The sequence below is a fragment of the Rhinatrema bivittatum genome, chromosome 2 (genome assembly GCF_901001135.1).
Source record: "Rhinatrema bivittatum chromosome 2, aRhiBiv1.1, whole genome shotgun sequence".
NCBI lineage: Eukaryota > Metazoa > Chordata > Amphibia > Gymnophiona > Rhinatrematidae > Rhinatrema > Rhinatrema bivittatum.
This window is the reverse complement of record NC_042616.1, coordinates 168,398,813-168,417,226: the sequence shown is the minus strand read 5'-3', so window position 1 is coordinate 168,417,226 and position 18,414 is coordinate 168,398,813. Positions and strand designations below refer to the sequence as shown.

Below are 18,414 nucleotides of genomic sequence, written 5' to 3'. Positions count from 1 at the left end.
AAATTCGATCGAAGACACCTACAAGAAAATCTCGACTCTACTTATCTCAATTAAACATCTCCTAAATTCTCTGAAGCTCATAATCAACATAGACAAAACTGAAATAATACTCATGGACAAAAAAACCCAATCCAACTCCGCCACCCCTGCCTTTACTTGACAAACAAATGAACTCTATACTCCCCACCACCCACACACCAGGAACCTTGGAATTATCATCGATAAAGAACTTTCATTTAAGAACCACATATCAAATAAAACTAAAGAAGGATATCACAGACTTCTAACCCTAAGACACTTAAAACTGTTTCTTAACCCTTATGATTTCAGAACGGTCTTACAACTACTCATTTTCTCCACCATCGACTACTGTAACTCCTTACTAATTGGAATACCTTATTCAAACCTCAAACTGCTCCAGATTCTGCAGAACTCAGCAGCCAGAGTTCTGACAGGAACAAAAAGAAATGAACACATAACGCCCATATTGATCTCACTTCATTGGCTCCCAATTAAAGCATGCATCGAACACAAATCAATGACCATCATTCATAAAATTCTAAACAATGATCATCAAGGACTAAATGGCTTAAACATAACCCCCCAGAATCCTCAAAGAAACCTACGTTCAAACAACTCAGGATGTTTAAACATCCCGCCCATCAGAGATGCGCATCTAACAACAAGAGAAAGAGCCTTTTCCATTGCCTTCCCTAAATTTTGGAACTCCCTACCTAAAGATCTGAGAACCCAATCCAACCTCAAAACGTTCAAAAAAGACCTAAAACATTGCTGTTTCGCAAATTCTACACTGACCTTCATACTTCTGAACATCGTAACTCCCAATCGAACTTTCATCCAAAAACCTCAAAATAACTTCTCTCCAACCAGAACAAAGAATCCCTCCTCCTCCCACATAATGATACTTTCTGGACTTGAAATGTTTAACCTCTGTTTAATATGCACATTGTTATACTTTTTACACAATTGTTAAGAGAGTTGCAATTTAAATTTTGTAAACCGTTATGATGGCTTTACCGAATGATGATATATAAAACTCAAATAAATAAATAAATAAAATATAAAACAACTAAAATGTTTATGATTGATCTTTTCATCCTGAGAAACCATTGCTCTTCCTTTTTTCTAGTACTAGGATTCTTTAGCTTCCATGATGGAGTATGTTATAGCCTCACTTGGGATATCACTAGCCTCTTACTCCCTCTAAAAAGTCTGTAGTTCCATTATCAAAGTCTAGCTGAGCAGAGGTCAGTGTTCTGCTTCTGCTTTGGAAAACAGCACAAGCACTTCTCACTTTTTCAACAAGTTTAAGCTCTGCTGGTGGTGAAATATCTTCTGCTGATTTATGGACCACCATGTCACCAGGCACCTAGTAGTGATCAATCAGAAGACTATATAAGTAGATGTCCCAATCTCTTATGCTATATATAATGTCATTTCATACAGAGGAGTGGCAGCTGGAAAATTCTAGAAAAGGAGATGGTGCAGTTTTGAAATTTATATTTACATTTCATAGTTTCTCACCCAGCTAGTTTGAGATAACACCTCATAGCAAATATTAACATATATTGGTAAAGATATCATATATAAATTATGTCCTCATAACTACCAGGAAGTAGGCTAACAAAAATACACTTTGAAAGAATAAATAAAACTTCTCTACTGTTCAACTATTAGGCAGGGATAAAAATTAGTAATATTCCTCATTCAGCTTCTCGCAGCAAGAATTATTTTACATAAAAAAGGTAAGTGATGCAGTTTCTTAGTACCTCTTTGGTTTGATGCTCATTAGTTGGCTGAAGTCTTTGTGGAGTTTTCAGTTGTTTTTCTAGTTTCTGAATTTCTTGCTGGAACACATCTCGCTCGTGTTCTCTATCAACTGCCTGTTCCTGCAATTTAAAAATGGTAAAACTATTGTGAATTGAACTTGTAACAATCAACCTGTAATATTTAAGCACTTTGTCCTATTCCATTTACAGGATAACATTTGCAGTTCAGTATGAAATGTCAACTCTTTCTAAAAGCAATACTGCTCTAGTACTTTGTGGATTAAGTGGAAAGAGTAATGGAGAGATTACTTACCTGATAATTTTGCTGTCCTTAATGTAGACAGGTGGACTCAGGACCAGTGGGTTTATGCTCTCCTGCCAGCAGATGGAAACAGAGCAAGCTGACGTCACAGTACATATAACCCTCAAGAGACACCAACCTGCCAGTATTCTCTTCAAAAGCAACTGTGGACAGACTAGCAAAAAACTTGATTAAAAACAGGTAACCAGAACTGTACTGAACCAACCATAAACATTAAACTCATGTAAAATTCTAGTTACCCCAAGCTAGGGACTGAATGAACACTTACCAGTAATCCCTGGGGACCGATAGCCCCACAGGAAGACTATTGACAAACTCATGCAGCAGCTGAGGGCGGGAAGCTGAATCCATTTGTCTACACTAAGGAAAACAAAATTATCAGGTAAGTAATTTCTCAATTTCCTAGCATGAAGACAGATGGACTCAGGACCAGGGGGATGTACCAAAGATACTCCCCAAAAGGGAGGATGCCCGTGGTCCAGTCAACACCACATGTGCAAAGGCTGCATCCAGACGATAAAACCTGGAAAAAGTGTATAAGGAGGACCACGTCGCAGCTCGGCAGATATCAACGGGAGACAACAGACTATCCTCCGCCCATGACACTGCCTGAGCCCTAGTGGAATGAACCCTAACCTGAGCAAGCAACGGCTTTCCAGCATCCACATATACGGCCATGACCACCTCCTTAATCCAACGAGTTTTGGTAGCCTGCGAAGCTGGAGCACCCTGCTTACTCCCGCCATGGAGAACAAACAAGCGAGAGCCTCTGAAACTCACTAGCTGCACCTTCAGGCAATTAAGGGCCAATCCTTTATTCAATCCATCCTGCAAAAAATCCAGAATGAGAGGGATCTTAACCGAACAAGGAAGAATATCCCGCTCCTCACACCAGGCCTCAAAAACTCTTCAAACCCGCACATAAGCCAAGGAAGTGGAGAATTTGTGAGCGCGGAGTAAAGTGGCAATCACTGCAGAGCAATAACCACGCTTTAACAGGTGAGCCCTCTCAAGGGCCAAACCGTAAGACCGAATCGAGTTGGATCCTTGTGAAGAACCGGTCCCTGCTGTAACAGATCCATGTGCGGCGGAAGATGAAGGGAGGCCTCCACCAGGATGTCTCAAATCTGCATACCACAGGTGCCTGGGCCAGTCTGGTGCCACCACAAGTACTAGCCCCCTGTGGCCTTCGATCTTGCAAATTATCCTGTCCAGCAATGGCCATGGAGAAAAGACATAAAGCAATCTGTTTTCCAGCAGACCTGTTCAAGAGTGTCTATTCCCAGGGACCACAGATCTGTCTTGCAACTGTAGAACTGAGGAACCTTCGCATTTCAAGAAGTTTCCAGCAGGTCTAGGAACAGAAGGCCCCAGTGATCCACAATCAGCTGAAACGCCTCGGCTGACAACATCCACTTTCAGGGGTCCAGACTTTCTCTGCTGAGAAAGTCTGCTCTTACTTTGTCTTTTCCTGCAATGTGAGAGGCCGAGATCATATGCAGATGACCTTTTGCCCATTTAATCAGCTGGTCTATTTCCTGCGACACTTGCTGGCTCTCAGTTGCTCCATGATGATTGATATAAGCCACCATTGTCATGTTGTCCGAAATCACGCAAACCACTTGATCCCACAGTCTGTTGCTGAACTGCAAGCATGCCAGCCCTACCGCCCAGGCCTCCAGGGGACTGATGTTCCTGTGGGACTCTTGACATTCCAATACCTCTAGGCCGATAACTCCAGACAGTGAGTCTCCCATTTGTGGAGACTCACATCTGTCGTGAGTACCAACCAGGTCGGGGAAGACAAAGGAACTTCCTTTTCTCAGATGATCCTCCTGCAATCACCACTGGAGGTAGGAGCAGATTTCCATCGGCAAATGGAGCCGAACTGCACAATCCTGAGATTGCGGGTTCCAATGAGATAGCAGAGAGCGCTGAAGAGGACACACATGTGCCCTTGCCCATGGCACCACTTCCAGGATAGCCGCCAACAAGCTGAGCACCTGTAGGTAGGACCACACCGCTGGGCATATGGTGTTCATCAACTGACGCATCTGAGACATCAATTTCTGAATCTGAACATCTGATAGGAAAACTCTGTCCTGTCCCGTGTCAAATCGGCACCCCAGATACTCCAATGACAGGACTGGCTGAAGATTGCTCTTGTTCAGGTTCACTACCCAACCCAGCTCCTGCAATAAGGAAATCAACCTTGTGTTTACCAGGTTGCTCTCTTCTTGAGACTTGGCTCGAATCAGCAGTCATCCAAATACGGGTGCACCAGGATTCCTTCTTGAGACTTGGCTCGAATCAGCAGTCATCCAAATACGGGTGCACCAGGATTCCTTCTTTTCGCAAGGCCGCCAATACTATCATCATAACCTTGGAAAATGTTCTGGGAGCGGTGGCTAGACCAAAAGGCAGTGCCCGAAACTGATAATGGCGCCCCAACACCACAAACATTAGAAAGAATTGGAGTTTCAATTGGATGGGAATATGAAAGTAAGACTCTGACAGATCCAAGGAGGTCAGAAATTCCTCTGACTGCACTGCATTATCACAGAGCATAAGGTTTCCATGCAAAAATGAGTCACCTTCAAGTGACGGTTGACCCTTTTGAGATCCTGGATGGGACAAAAGGAGCCCTCCTTCTTGGGCACAACTTTCTTGAGACGTGCGCACCGGAATCACATCCCTCAGTCTGAGGAGCCTTTGAAGCATGAACTCCACTGCTTGCTTCTTCTGTAGAGAGTGGCAAGGGGACACCATGAACACGTCCCGAGGAATACTGCAAAATTCCAGTGCATACACTTCTCTTAGATCCAGGACCCACTGGTCAGACATGATCTCTATCCAACTCTGATAAAAGAGAGAGAGAAACATCCCTCTATTTCCTGTTCTGGAAGGTAGGTCAGCAAACCTTCATTGGTAAGCTCAGGTAGGTCCACTACCCGAACCCACTCCTCTCTTGGGCTGTCGGGGATGAAAGGTCTGAGATATCCCAAAAGACCGAGTCCGCTGAAAGGTTATCCCTCTGGAGGAATGAAAACGCCTGGAATCCCGGAGACGACCCCACATACTAAAGGGACACTGTAACTGCTTCTTATCCTCCAGCAATCGAGGAACCACAGACTCGCCCCACTTACTGGCCAGTTTCTCCAACTCGCTCCCAAACAAGACTGAGACTTTAAAGGGCATCTTGGTAAGATTGGCTTTGGAGGAGGTGTCAGCTGTCCAATTTCGCAACCAGAGTTGACGCCTGGCCACTATCACTGAAGCCACTCCTCTGGCTGAGGTCTGGACCAGATCACAGCCTATGTCTGCTATAAAGGCGGCAGCAGCCTCCAAAACCGCTCTGGAATTCCCTCCAGACTCATCAACCTCCTGAGAGAGGAGGAAACAAGATTTCGCCACTAGAGCGCAACAAAAGGCAATCTGTAAAGTCATCGCCACCACTTCAAAGACTTGCTTAAGAATAGCCTCAATCCTTCTATCATGTACATCTTTCAAGGCTGCACCTCCCTCCACGGGGATAGTGGTCTGCTTAGAAACGGTACATTCCAGTGCATCCACTTTGGGAAAATGCAAATGCTCTCTCACAGCTGGATCCAGGGGGTACAGGCCTTCCAATATCCAACTCCTTTAAAATTTGCCTCTGGGGTGTCCCATTCCAGATCAATCAATTCCTGAAAGGCATCCATCACAGGGAAAAAACAAGAGGCTTTATGTAAGGAAACCAAAATGGGATTCTTCCTTGGCTCTGACATGGCACCCGAACCAGGGACACCCAGCTGTTTCAAGGTCTGGGAAATCAGGGCCGGCAGCTCATCTCTATGAAAGAACCGCAACATGGTTCGATACGGTTTCAGCCCTGGAGAAATTTCCCCATCTTCCAAGTAATCAAGATCAACCTCATTATCAATGCCATCTAGATTCCTGTTAGAAACACCTGCAGGAAGTCGAGGTGAGCCTTGGCCCTTAAGCATAGGACTGGAAGAGGGAGGAGCCACCAGCTGAGGGTCCGACCGGATAGGAATGGGGGAAGCGGAGGACTACTCCTGAAGAAAGGCTTGTAAGCCTTGAAAAAATTCCACCCAAGATAAAGCAGCTGGGTTCAGACCAAGCCTAGAAGCAACTGGAGCTGGTCCCACAGAGGTGCCCTCAACAGCAGAGGAGCCAGTCAAGGGAGAACCAAGATCTGGTGTCCCCCAAGTCAAGGCCGGGACCAAACCATCATCAGAATGGGAAGAGCCAGGCTTAGTAAAATCTGAGGAAGACAACTCTCCCTAAGCGTCTGAGCAGTGCTGACACAGTTTAGAACCCAGATTAGGCTGAGAAGCCCTAATATGACAGGCAACAGAAATAGGAAAATGCTTAGGCTTCTTGTTTACTGGCGCCATCGTGGCGGTAATCGTGCGTCAGAACGGCTCGTGCTCAAATGTGGAATGTGCACAAAAAATAAGCGCCTAGAAAAAAGCATGGCAAGGCACACGCACAAGTTGTGCGCCAAGTTAAGCGCGGGAACAGTGAAAACTTTTGTGCTATAAAAAGCGCGTCCAAAAACAGAGCACAGCTGACAAAGTGCGCACACCAACGGCCTGTAGAGAGCAGCAGAACACGCACAAGAGTGCATGAAAATGGCCGTCATGGCCTACCACGTGGCGTGCAAGAAAAAAGCCTAAGTGCAGGGCCTAGCCCACAGGGGGCCACTCAACCTGCTAGGCTGCCCAGTTCCCCAACCCCAACAGGAACGAATGTCGGTACGGCGTACTGAGCACGGAGAGCGGAGGAAGTCCTGAAACCCTTCTAACTGTCTCTATTTCTAGGTAAAACTTTCTCATTTTTTTTTAAACCTTACCTGAGCTCAGCGCCTACCAGCTGAGTACAGAGATGGTCTCCGGCTGCGAGGGGAGAGGGCATCTGCTGTCACTGCTGCACTCTGCCTCCTGCACCCGCTGCCTTTCAGCTGAACTAGCAGCTAAGTTCACGCTGGGAAACCCAGCTACCAGACCAAGGCACACCCCTTAGGGAGCACAGAAATCACCTCAGGAATTTTCAACTGGGGAAGGGACCTTTAGATATCACTGCAGGAGAGCGGGGCTTTCTTTTCCTGAATTTAGAATTTCAAATTTCTCCTTCCAAAAAGCTCAAAGCAAACCCCATAGGGAGATGCACGTCCCCATCTGCTGGAGACGAAGAATACTGATAGGCTGGGGTCACTGCAGGGCTATATATACTGTGAAGTCAGCTTGCTCTGTCTCCATATGCTGGCAGGGGAGCATAAGCCCACTGGTCCTGAGTCTACATGCTAGGAAATAGCATCTTTTCTGCAGGATGAGATGTTGTTAATGCTCCAATCTCACAACATTTTTGCTGTTATTACTGAGGCAGACAGAGGCCTAAATTTAATGGGTATTACACAGTTTTTTACATTCTCAACGTGGCCACTAGTTGAAATCATCATGTGCACATAAATTTTCATATGAAATATGAAAGAGCTGAATTACATATACAAGATAATCGAGTAACATCTAAAAATCAGCAAACAATTAAAGAATCAACAGAATTCAGAGCTACAAATATTAGTAGCTATTTACAGAAGATATCTTAGCCTTAGCTCCACATATACACAGCCTCCACTTTCCCATGGCAGCTCACATAGAATCTGCTTAAACATTTCATGTACTCTGCAGCAATTCTGTGGCATATTTGCATAAATTAGCATAATCTGTAAATAAAATACCTTTTTAAAACTTTCTCACAGACAGCATTAATCCCCTCTCAGACCCCCTCAGTCTCTCTCAAACATCCCCATCCCCTCCTCCCACCCTCTTATCCTATGCAAATTCTTATCTTCCTTCCCCTTTCATCCTCCTCTCTGCCAATTTTCACCCTCCTCTCCTTCCCTTCTGATTCCCCCTCTCGCACGCTGACCATCAGAAGTAGGAGAAAAGTTACAGTATCTCCAGCTGTGTTCTTCTAACCACTGCCTGGAATCAGACTCAGGGTTTGAAATGTAATGGACTTCAATTCCATACAGGTCAAACCTCAATCAGGGCCTGGGCAGCAGAGAAGGACAAAGCTCAAAGCACCACCTTTCTCCTCCTGGCTGATCAGTCAGGCAGAGGCACTTATTCGTGCATGCATACATCTGTGCCCAGCCAGTTGCTGCTCCCCTTCTGCTCCTGGTCTCCTGGGACAACCCAGTTATGCTGCAAAGGCATGATTTTGCTGCGGTTGTTGTGGCATCATGGGAGACAAGGGTCTGCATAAAATATATAGGCAAACGGAGCGCAAAACTTTTGTGAACAGAATCATAGAGGGCCCCAAGAAATACCAGGATTAATGATAACTGGATGACAAGGAAGCAGAGAACGGAGGAGACAGAGAACCTTGAGAGACAATGTCATCTAAGGTTAATCACTGAATGACGTAGATCCATTAAGATTGTCAGAGTGGTTGTAGTAACATTCTAGGTCACATAAAAGGCAGTTATGCAGACTGAAGGGATATGAAAAATACTATGTTGTACTCTACACATTATTTGGAAATCCATGGGTTAGAACAGCAGAGATTCATATATATTAGAACTTTAAATGAATGAAACTGGTACAGAGTAAATCTCAAATAAACTAACAAAAACTTGATTAATTGTAATAGGTGTTACCTTTGAACTTCAGGAAAATCAGCCACAAAAGTAAGTAATGTTATCTGATTGCAATACTGCAGAGCATTTCTCTAAAGCTGTAGAAAAGCCGATGTGCCTTTACCTGACATACATAGGACTTTCCGCCCTGCCATCATTTGGAACTCCTTCTGTCTTATAAAATAGCTTATAGAGCCTAATTCGAAAAGGGGAGGTGGAAAAGAACGTGTGGCTGATTATTTTTTTGTCTGTGAAAAATACCAGTTACAGGTAGGCAACTCAGTTATATCCATAGATAAGCAGGATAAATGAGCCAAACAAGTGGAAACCCCTAGCTAAAGGATGCTTTCCAACAAGAGAGGAAAAACAAGCAGCAAACTGCCAATGGGTGGAAAAATGAATTTTGAGGGCAAAACCTCTTCTCCATTTCTTTTTCTAAAAGATCACCCTGAATTAATAAAAATAGTTCCTGGGGAGGGAGGAATGGAATTGGAATCTACCTTTCAAAGACACAGGCGAACCAAACCCTCAGTAAAGTCAGAAGTCAGTGAATAAACAATAAGGGGTAGATTTTATAAACTTACACGCGCGCGAACAAAAGTACGCCGGATTTTATAAGATATGCACGTGGCCACGCGTATCTTATAAAATCTGGGGTCGGCGCGCGCAAGGGGGTGCACATTTGTGCAACCTGCGTGCGCCGAGCCCGGTGCGAGCTGCCCGTTCCCTCCTAGGCCGCTCCGAAATTGGAGCGGCCTCGGAGGGAACTTTCTCTCCACCCCCCCCCCCCGCACCTTCCCCTCCCTAACCCACCCCCCCGGCCCTATCTAAACCCCCCCCTATCGTTGTCGGCAGAGTTACGCCTGCCCGAAGCAGGCGTAACTCTGCACGCACCAGTGGGCTGCTGGCGCGCCATCACCCAACCTGGGGGCTGGTCCGGAGGCCTTGATCACGCCCCCGGGCCGGCGTCACGCCCCCGACACGCCTCCCGCCCTGAAATTCGTGCCGCCCACCCGGCACGCCCCCGACACACACCCCTTGCGAAGCCCCGGGACTTACGCGTGCCACCGAGCCTATGCAAAATAGGCTCGGCGCTCGCAGGGGGCTTTTAAAAGGGTTACATGCATAACTTATGTGCGTAACCCTTTTAAAATCCGGCCCTAATAGTAAGTCCAGATTGCAAGCTTCCAAATCTCCTTAATAGAAGCCAGTCTTAGATGGTATTAACATCGCAACCATGACATTGACATTATGAGCCTTGACATGGTTCTCTAGAGTCAGGTATGCTATGGCATATCAAAAGAAAATACATTCTGCTATCCAATTAGAAATAGTATGTTTGGTTACAATGAGGCTGATATTTAGTGTGACTTAGCTGGATATCTAGCTACATGTAGCAGCCACCACTTAGCCAGGTAAGTATCTATCCGGCTAAGAAGATAGCCGGATATCATGGAGGTGGGCAATGGGCGGATTGGGTAGGGGCTACTTATCCAGTTACAAAACTGGATAAGTGCTGATATTAGAATCAGCCTGTTAAGTTAGTCAGATAAATTAGATCTGCCATTGAGCCTTAGCCGGATTTAACTTATCTGGCTAATTAGCAATTTTTTTTTATGGGGTATTCATCAGCGTAGCTGTGCTGTTGAATATCCCATGTAAGTTAGCTGGATAAGTTTTATTTGGCTAACTTACTTAGATGGCCAGTTTTGAACACTGAGGCCAGTAAGCACAGGCTGAGTGGGAGTTGGTCAAAACAAAAGGTTGGGTGGACCATCTACGGGATATGTAGAAAACTCTTGCAATCCAAACTGTGTACGGCCTTTTCATTTTTATGAGCATGGAGGCTGGATAAAAATGTTGAGAGGCTAATTAACTAGTTAAAATGTTGGTATATGGTTATGGTAAAATTTAGTATAATTTAGATAATCACTAACATACTTTTTATTTTATTTATTTATTTAAATTTCTTATATACCGGCATTCGCGATGGGAGTCGCATCATGCCGGTTTACAAATAACAAGGTGTGACAACAGAATAAATACTTAATAACTTAAAAACATTAACATGTGATAGAAGAATAAGGTAGCAGTTACAATAAAACAGGGATAAAATGCAACTTGGAATGAAGAGAAGGCAAAAGAGAGATTAACACTGAGATAACAAAAGAATGACCAAGGTAAATAAAACCAAGGTAAATAAACCTGCCTCATTAAAAAAAAAAAAAAGAGAGAACATTATTGAGTTGTCAAAGGTTGTTGATTACCCTGACGGGAGTTCTTAGTTGCTTGAGTTGAGAGTGGGTTCAGTTGGTGTCTGGAAAGGTTTTCAAGAATAGCCAGGTTTTAAGTCTTTTTCTGAAAGTGGGGAGGCAAGGTTCCTGTCTCAGTTCTGGTGGGATAGAATTCCACAAGGTAGGTCCTGCTGTAGAGAAAGCCCTGTCTCTGAGAGTCCTATGGTTAAAGGTTTTTGCAGGAGGCACCTGTAATGAGTCTCTGTAGGACTCTCTGATAGGTCTGATGGAGGTATGTTTTTTTAAATGGGATTTGGAGGTTAAGCGGAGAGAGTTGATGGAATGCTTTGTAGATGGTAGTAATGGATTTATATAAGATTCTATAGTGCACTGGCAGCCAATGTAAGTCTTTGAGAATCGGAGATATGTGGTCTCTTCTTCTTGTGTTTGTCAAAATTCTGGCCGCCGTGTTCTGAACCATCTGAAGAGGTTTAGTATGAGAAGACGGGAGACCTAATAGAATAGAATTGCAATAATCTAACTTAGAGAAGATTATTGATTGCAAAACTGTTCTGTAATCGTGGAAATGGAAAAGTGGTTTGATTCTTTTTAAGACGTGTAATTTATAAAAGCAGTCCTTCGTGGTTTGATTAATAAAAGATTTTAGATTTAGCCGATTGTCGATACTGGCTCCTAGGTCTCTTACATGTGAAGTTTGAAAGCCGGTTGGAGGATTTGAGGTGAGGTTACTGTTTTCAGGGGAAATTATGAGGACTTCGGTTTTAGCGGAATTTAAGATTAGATTTAGGCTGGAGAGGAGGTTGTCAATATTTTGAAGACAGTTTTCCCAGATTTTGATAGTTTTTGTAAGGGATTCTTTGATAGGGATGACAATCTGGATGTCATCTGCGTATAGAAAGTATTTGAGGTTAAGATTGGTTAATAGTTGACATAGGGGTAGGAGGTAAATGTTAAAGAGCGTGGGGGAGAGAGAGGAGCCCTGTGGAACACCTAGCGAAGAAGGGTAAAACTGTGATTCTTTGTTATGTATTTTGACTTTATATCCTCTGTTTCCCAAGAATGATTTGAACCAGGCAAGAGCAGAGCCTGTAATTCCGATGTTCGCTAGTTGATTTAGGAGAAGGGAGTGATTCACGGTGTCAAAGGCCGCCGATAGGTCGAGGAGTATCAGCAAGTAGGCGTGACCTTTATCGAGGCCCATGATGAGGTAATCTGTCAGAGATATGAGAAGTGATTCTGTACTTAAAGATTTTCGGAAGCCGTATTGAGTGGGGAATAATATGTTGTTGTCTTCGAGGTATTCTGATAATCTGGTGTTGACTAATTTTTCTGTAACCTTGGCTATAAAAGGAAGGTTGGATATTGGGCGGAAGTTGGATGGATCTTTAGGATTAAGGTTCGGTTTTTTTAATAGGGGTTTGATAGAAGCAACTTTCAGGTCGTCTGGATAAATTCCTTGGGCTAAGGAACAATTGATAATGTCAGTTAGGGTTTTGGAGATGGTATCTGGTATTAGCAGCAGTAGTTTGGGAGGGATCTGGTCAAATGGGTGGGATGATGGTTTCATTCTCTTCAATACTAACTTGGTCTCTGATATTGCAATGGGTTCGAAGGCTTGTATAGCAATGTCATTGCAGTGATGGCGGAATGTGCTGGGTGGGGCTAGGGTATTCGTTTTTAGTTGAGATTGCAGGTTGGAAATTTTGTTACTGAAGAAGATGGCCAGCTCCTCAGCTTTTTCGTGCGCTTGGTTGAGTGGGATGTCCGGAGAATTGGGTTGAGTTAAGTTCGAGATGTAAGTAAAGAGGGCTTTTGAATCGAAGATGAGGTGATGTATCTTGTGAGCGTAGTAGTCCCTTTTTGTTTTTAGTGTGGCGCTCTTGTAAATGTGAAGAGCGAGTTTGTAAGCTGAGAGGGAGGTCGGTGATGGTGCTTTACGCCATTTATTTTCTTTTTGTCTCAGTGAAAGCTTGAGTTTTTGTAGTTGGTCATTAAACCAGGGTTGTCTTCTGGCGGCATTATGTTTAGGTTTTTTTGTTGCCAGTGGGCAGAGTTTATTAGCTGCCGATTCTGTGATGTTGGACCATGAGTGGAGAGCCGTGTTGGGAGTGGAGATGTCTATGTGGGGGAGTTCTAGGACAAGGTGTTCGTGAAGTTCATCGGATGAACATAGGTTTCTGTAAGTAAATTGAGGTTGAAGATCTTGTTTGATGTTAGATTGTGCCAGCGAAAAAGTGGTAGAAATTAAAGCATGGTCTGACCAGGGGACTATTTTGCATATGGGGGGTGCTGAGTACGCGATGCCTGAGTTTACAAAAATGAGATCCAAAGTGTGTCCTGCTCTGTGAGTAGGGTTGTTGATTATCTGCTTGAATCCCATGGCGGTCATTGCATTTAGGAAAGTTTCACAGTTTGTAGATGGAGAGGGGTCATCAACATGTAAGTTGAAGTCTCCCAAAATGATGGCTGGAACCGCAAGATTTAGGTTAGTAGCTATTATTTCTAGAATGGGGGAGGCATCTGATTCCAGCAGTCCCGGAGGGGCGTAGACTAGAATGATTTGTAGCTGGTCAGATTTGAAAAATCCGGCTTCAATTTTTGTGGGAGAATGAATTGGGAATTGAGTAAGTCTCAGCTCTTTTTTGGCTGCAAGGAGAATACCCCCACCCTTTCTTTTCTGTCTGGGAATAGAGAAGAAGTCATGGGATTCCGTAGGAAGTTGGTTTATTAGTGCGGTGTCCGTCTGTTTAAGCCATGTTTCAGTAATTGCACAGAGGTCGGGTTTGGTGTCCAGTAGAAGGTCATTAAGTATTAGTGTTTTTTTGGTAAGGGATTGAGCGTTGAATAAAATCAGAGAGAAAAGAGCCAGGCCTAGTGTCTGTGTAAGGGGGGAAATCATGATAGGAATGAGTGATTTATAGGTAGTTGGCCGTGAAAACACTGATGGGTTTCTAATGAGAAATGACCTTTGTTGGAGAATTGGAATAGGGAGACCAGTATGCATTGAGGCTTGGAGGGGTGAGCGCTGGATGCTTGCTGGAGTGGAAGGAGGAGCGCTGGATGCTTTATACTTTATACTTATATATTATATATTATATATATACTTTATACTTATGTATTAATGACGACAGAAAAAACCCCAAATGGTCCATCCAGTCTGCCCAGCAAATTTTTGTTAAGGGTAGTAACTGCTGCTCCATGCAGATAACCCCCAAGCCTTATGTTAAGGGTATTTACAATCAAAACCAAGCAACTGTCAAACCCATAACAAAATTATTGCTAGCAACATTTTTACGGGGTGAGCAGCCTTCTTGATAATTCAGACAATGCTGCTTGAATGTGTTTTGTTTTTGGGCTTGATCAAAAAAGCAGTCCTGTGCTTTTTCCTTGTCTGAGTATCAGTACCCTGGACTGTAAAAGTCAGGGCCCAGTATTGGTTGTTGTCTGAATTCAATTCCCCTTTCTCGATGTTGCAGTTGCAGGAAAAGAAACAAGGCTAATTGGTTAAGGGTAGCAATCTCCATGCCTTCTGTTAAAGGCAGTTACTACCGCTCTGTAGAGGTTATCTCCATGCATCCTTTTCTTCATTTCCCAATCTCTTAGCCTTTAGTGACTCAAAGTGTTTATCCTATCGCCTTGTGAATTCATTTATTGTTTTTGTCCTCACCACCTCTTCCAGAAGGGCATTCCAGGCATCCACCACCCTCTCTGTTAAGAAAGATTTTATTTTGTTGGTTGAGTCGCCCCCCCTGGAGTTTCATTTCGTGACCCCTAGTTCTACTGTTTCCTTTCCAACAAAGTAGAATCAAAGTTTGTGCATCATTAAAACCTTTCAGATATCTGAAGTTTTATATCATATCTCCCCTGCATTTTCTCTCTTCCAGCGTATACTTATTCAGATCCTTCAGCCTCTCATAAGTCTTTCGACATAGACCCCATACCATTTTGGTTGCCATTCTCCGAACCACCTTGATTCTGTCTCTATCCTTTTTGAGACTGGAGTTCACAGACACTGCAGGCTGAAGTAACCGCTATCAAAAATATGATTTTTGAGGCCAAGAACTTAAGCTCACAAAACTTCAGAGACTCAAATATTGGTCGGGCAAGTACTCAGTTGCAATCCCATGACACAGCAGGAAGCTTGATGGGAAACATTATTTGAAGCAAGCCCCTCATAAACTAAAGGCTATTCAAAGATGAAATTTTCTTTTACATGCTGTTGATAAGTTCCAATTGCATTAAGATGAATGCTAACATAATTTGGTTCTGACTCCAGACTCTGAAAGATGTAGAAGGTATTCAAGCAGATTTTGTATGAGACAACAGAGGTAATCACTTTTCTCTCACACCATATGGAAAACTTTCCCCATTTAAAACCATAAAATTCTCTGGTGGATTCCTTTTTAGGAAGCTAGGATTAAGCAAGTGTTGCTTACCTGTAACAAGTGTTCTCACAGGACAGCAGGATGTTAGTCCTCACATATGGGGTGACATCACAGGATGGAGCCCTGTAAGGAAAACTTTTCTGTCAAAGTTTCTACAAAGCTTTGACTGACACTGGCACACTAAGTGCACTGAGCATGCTCAGCCTGCAATTATCCCTGTGAGCCACAGGTGTTTCCCTCAGTCTCGTCTTATAGCTAAAAGCGCAAGCGAAACTAAAATAAAAGTAAAAACGTATACAGACCCAACTCCGCAGGGTGGTGGGTGGGTTTCGTGAGGACTAACATCCTGCTGTCCTGTGAGAACACCTGTTACAGGTTAGCAACACTTGCTTTCTCACAAGACAAGCAGGATGGTAGTCCTCACATATGGGTGAGCTGAGGATGCCCGAGTGTGCACCAAATGCACCCAAGATGCGCGAAAGGCGCAATGACGGGAGTGGAATTTGGAATGGAGGGCATACTGAAACTCGTAACGGGTTGGTGGAAGGATGTTGGGTAGTTAAACCGAAAAGAATAAGAGTAGTCGGACTGGCCAAATATGGAGCACGCCGGCTAATCATATCTAAGCAGTAATGGGCTGCGAATGTATGGAGAGAGCTCCAGGTTGCAGCCTGATAAATATGTACAAGCAGCAGCGGCCGAAGGGAAGCTATTGAGGTTGGGACGGACGCAATAGAGTGTGGTTACACACAGTGTTGTAGTGAAATGCTTGCTTGATGGTAGGAAAAGAGATACAGACTGTCAATTAGGAGGAATAGGTCTGTTTGCCCATTGAACTCGCAGCTTGGCTCTTGCCACAGAAGGAAAGAGTTTGGTGGAATTCCTATGGAGTGTAGTGCGATCTAGATAGAATGCAAGTGCACTAGTACTGTCCAAGGAGTGGAAAAACCCTCTCGCTATGGAGAGAGAGAGGTGTTGGGAAAAATGAACAGAGTATATTCTGAGTAAGGTGAGATGCAACATCTACCTTAAGAAAGATATGAAGTTGAATAAGTAAAACCACCCGGTCACATAAGAACGCAGGGTCGGATGAGTATGTAACAAGGTGTGTAACTCACTGACCCTGTTGGCAGAAATGACATTTTTGAGGGAAAGAATTTCCCATGTCAAACTGTGAAATGAGAGGAATGGAAAGGCTCGAACAGAGAACGTATGAGACTTATAAGCACGAAATATAGGTTCCATTCCGTGACTAGTGAAAATAAAGGCAGCTTGATCAGTGGATAATCCATGGTAAGCTGACTCAGAAGGGGTTTACCGTTAATCGGGTATCCCCACTCCCAAACGATACACCAATTGGAACAGATGTGTACGTATGTGGAGGATGTTTGGGGAGCAGAATCCGAGGGAGCAAGAGAAAAGCGTGGTATAGAAAAAAGGTAAATACCCTTTTGTATGCGTCATGTGGTAAATCCTGCCATTTTGAATGGTAGGATTTGTGTGTGGAAGATTTTGTGACGCTACCAGTACCTGAGAACATCAGTGAGTCTACGATTTGTGAGTGAATGGTGAGAAGGCGAATTGGTTACTGGTGTGATAGACTGAGAAGTATGGGAAGCATATTGGTCTCGGCCAGGACGTGGGACTGAGGAACAGTGAACCCCGTCCCGGTTCAACATTATGAGAGGCAGCGGAGGAGACACATATAATAGGGCCTTGATGGAACAAAGGCGCCTATGGAAACGCATTGGAAACATGTGTAGGGAGGAGAATCCGTGCACCGTATGGTTTGATGCGGACGCAGAGGGCAAGTTTGGCTGACCTCAGCGTTAGAAGATCTTTCCCGCTTCACATGTAGTCCGAGACCATTCGAGAGGATGGAAACCTACACGGAGAAGGTCTGCTAGTGCGTTCAGTAAGTCTCTTAGTTAAGTGGACCGAGGATGCATGGAGTGAGCAAGGGTAGAGCTGCGCAGCTTCCTTGCAGAGCAGCCAAGAGGTTGTGCATGCTTATGTGTTGGAAAGCACATTGTCCCTTTGCTGTCTGTCTGTATGCACAAATATTTGTTGCAGAGGCAGTATTGGAAGGCATAAGGGTATAATTCATGGCTACAAGGTCCAGGAAGTTTATGTGAAACTGTGCCTGGAGCGGAATAGATGCAGGGTTGGGAAGATTTTAGGTCAAACTTACAACCCTGAGTAAATGCGAGCATGAGCAGGATCAGACTAGGTTTTGGTTCTAGATCTGCAATATGGAAGAGGGACGAAAGCGGTTGAACAGCTTATACCCACTGATAATGGAATTTCACTGAATCTAACCCATAGCAGTTTTGGATCTACGAAGAAAGTGCATAGTGAAAAAACTCCAAAGCCCGACAATGAAGAATTGAGGGGCTGAGGTTATGGAATATGTGCACAGGGACATGTAGGAATTTATTAGAATGTCTGCGTGGTTGCTGGACAGGAAGGTCATTGTGACTGTGGTGTCCAGAAATGTTGTATAAGGGATTTATGGCAATGACAGTAATCCCAGTTAGTAAATATATAGTGAGTCATGAAGAAGTTAGAGCTCCTTGCGTGGACTGACTGTGGTTATGCAGCTGTCCATGCAAGGAAAGCGTGAATGATGTTGCACTCCGCAGAAAAACAGCAGTCACGGATAGTGATTCAATGAATACCTCAGTTGCCGAAGCTGGTACAACCGGCAGAGCTTGGGATTGTAATATTGTTGACTCACCATGAAGCACATAGAAAGATTAGAGGTAATGTACTTACTGCGATATGGAAGCTTGGTGACAAGAGATACCATTTTACCTGTGCCTTCTGAAGAAAGTTGGTATTTCTGAGGTTCAGGATGGGCGGAGAGTAACTACCTTCTGTTGAAAGAAAGAATAGTGTAATTAAAACTCCCCAACCCTCCCCCCCCTGCGCTTTGTAGCGTCTGGGGGAGTGTACAGGGAACTTTGGTCCAAGGTAGGGTGGTCGCTCTGATATCCGGCCAGTTGGGAGACCAGGA

The 18,414-nt window shown here is 44.2% G+C and overlaps 1 protein-coding gene across 5 annotated transcripts in view; it reads right to left on the bottom strand.

Annotated features, from left to right (window-relative positions):
* AKAP9 (A-kinase anchoring protein 9) overlaps nucleotides 1–18,414 on the bottom strand; it is a 687,299-nt gene that overhangs the window by 178,934 nt on the left and 489,951 nt on the right. For all 5 annotated transcript variants that reach the window (XM_029588843.1, XM_029588844.1, XM_029588845.1 and 2 more), the window contains one exon: nucleotides 1,791–1,910. In XM_029588843.1, coding sequence (XP_029444703.1) covers nucleotides 1,791–1,910 — 120 coding nt within the window. The remainder of the gene's footprint in view (nucleotides 1–1,790; nucleotides 1,911–18,414) is intronic.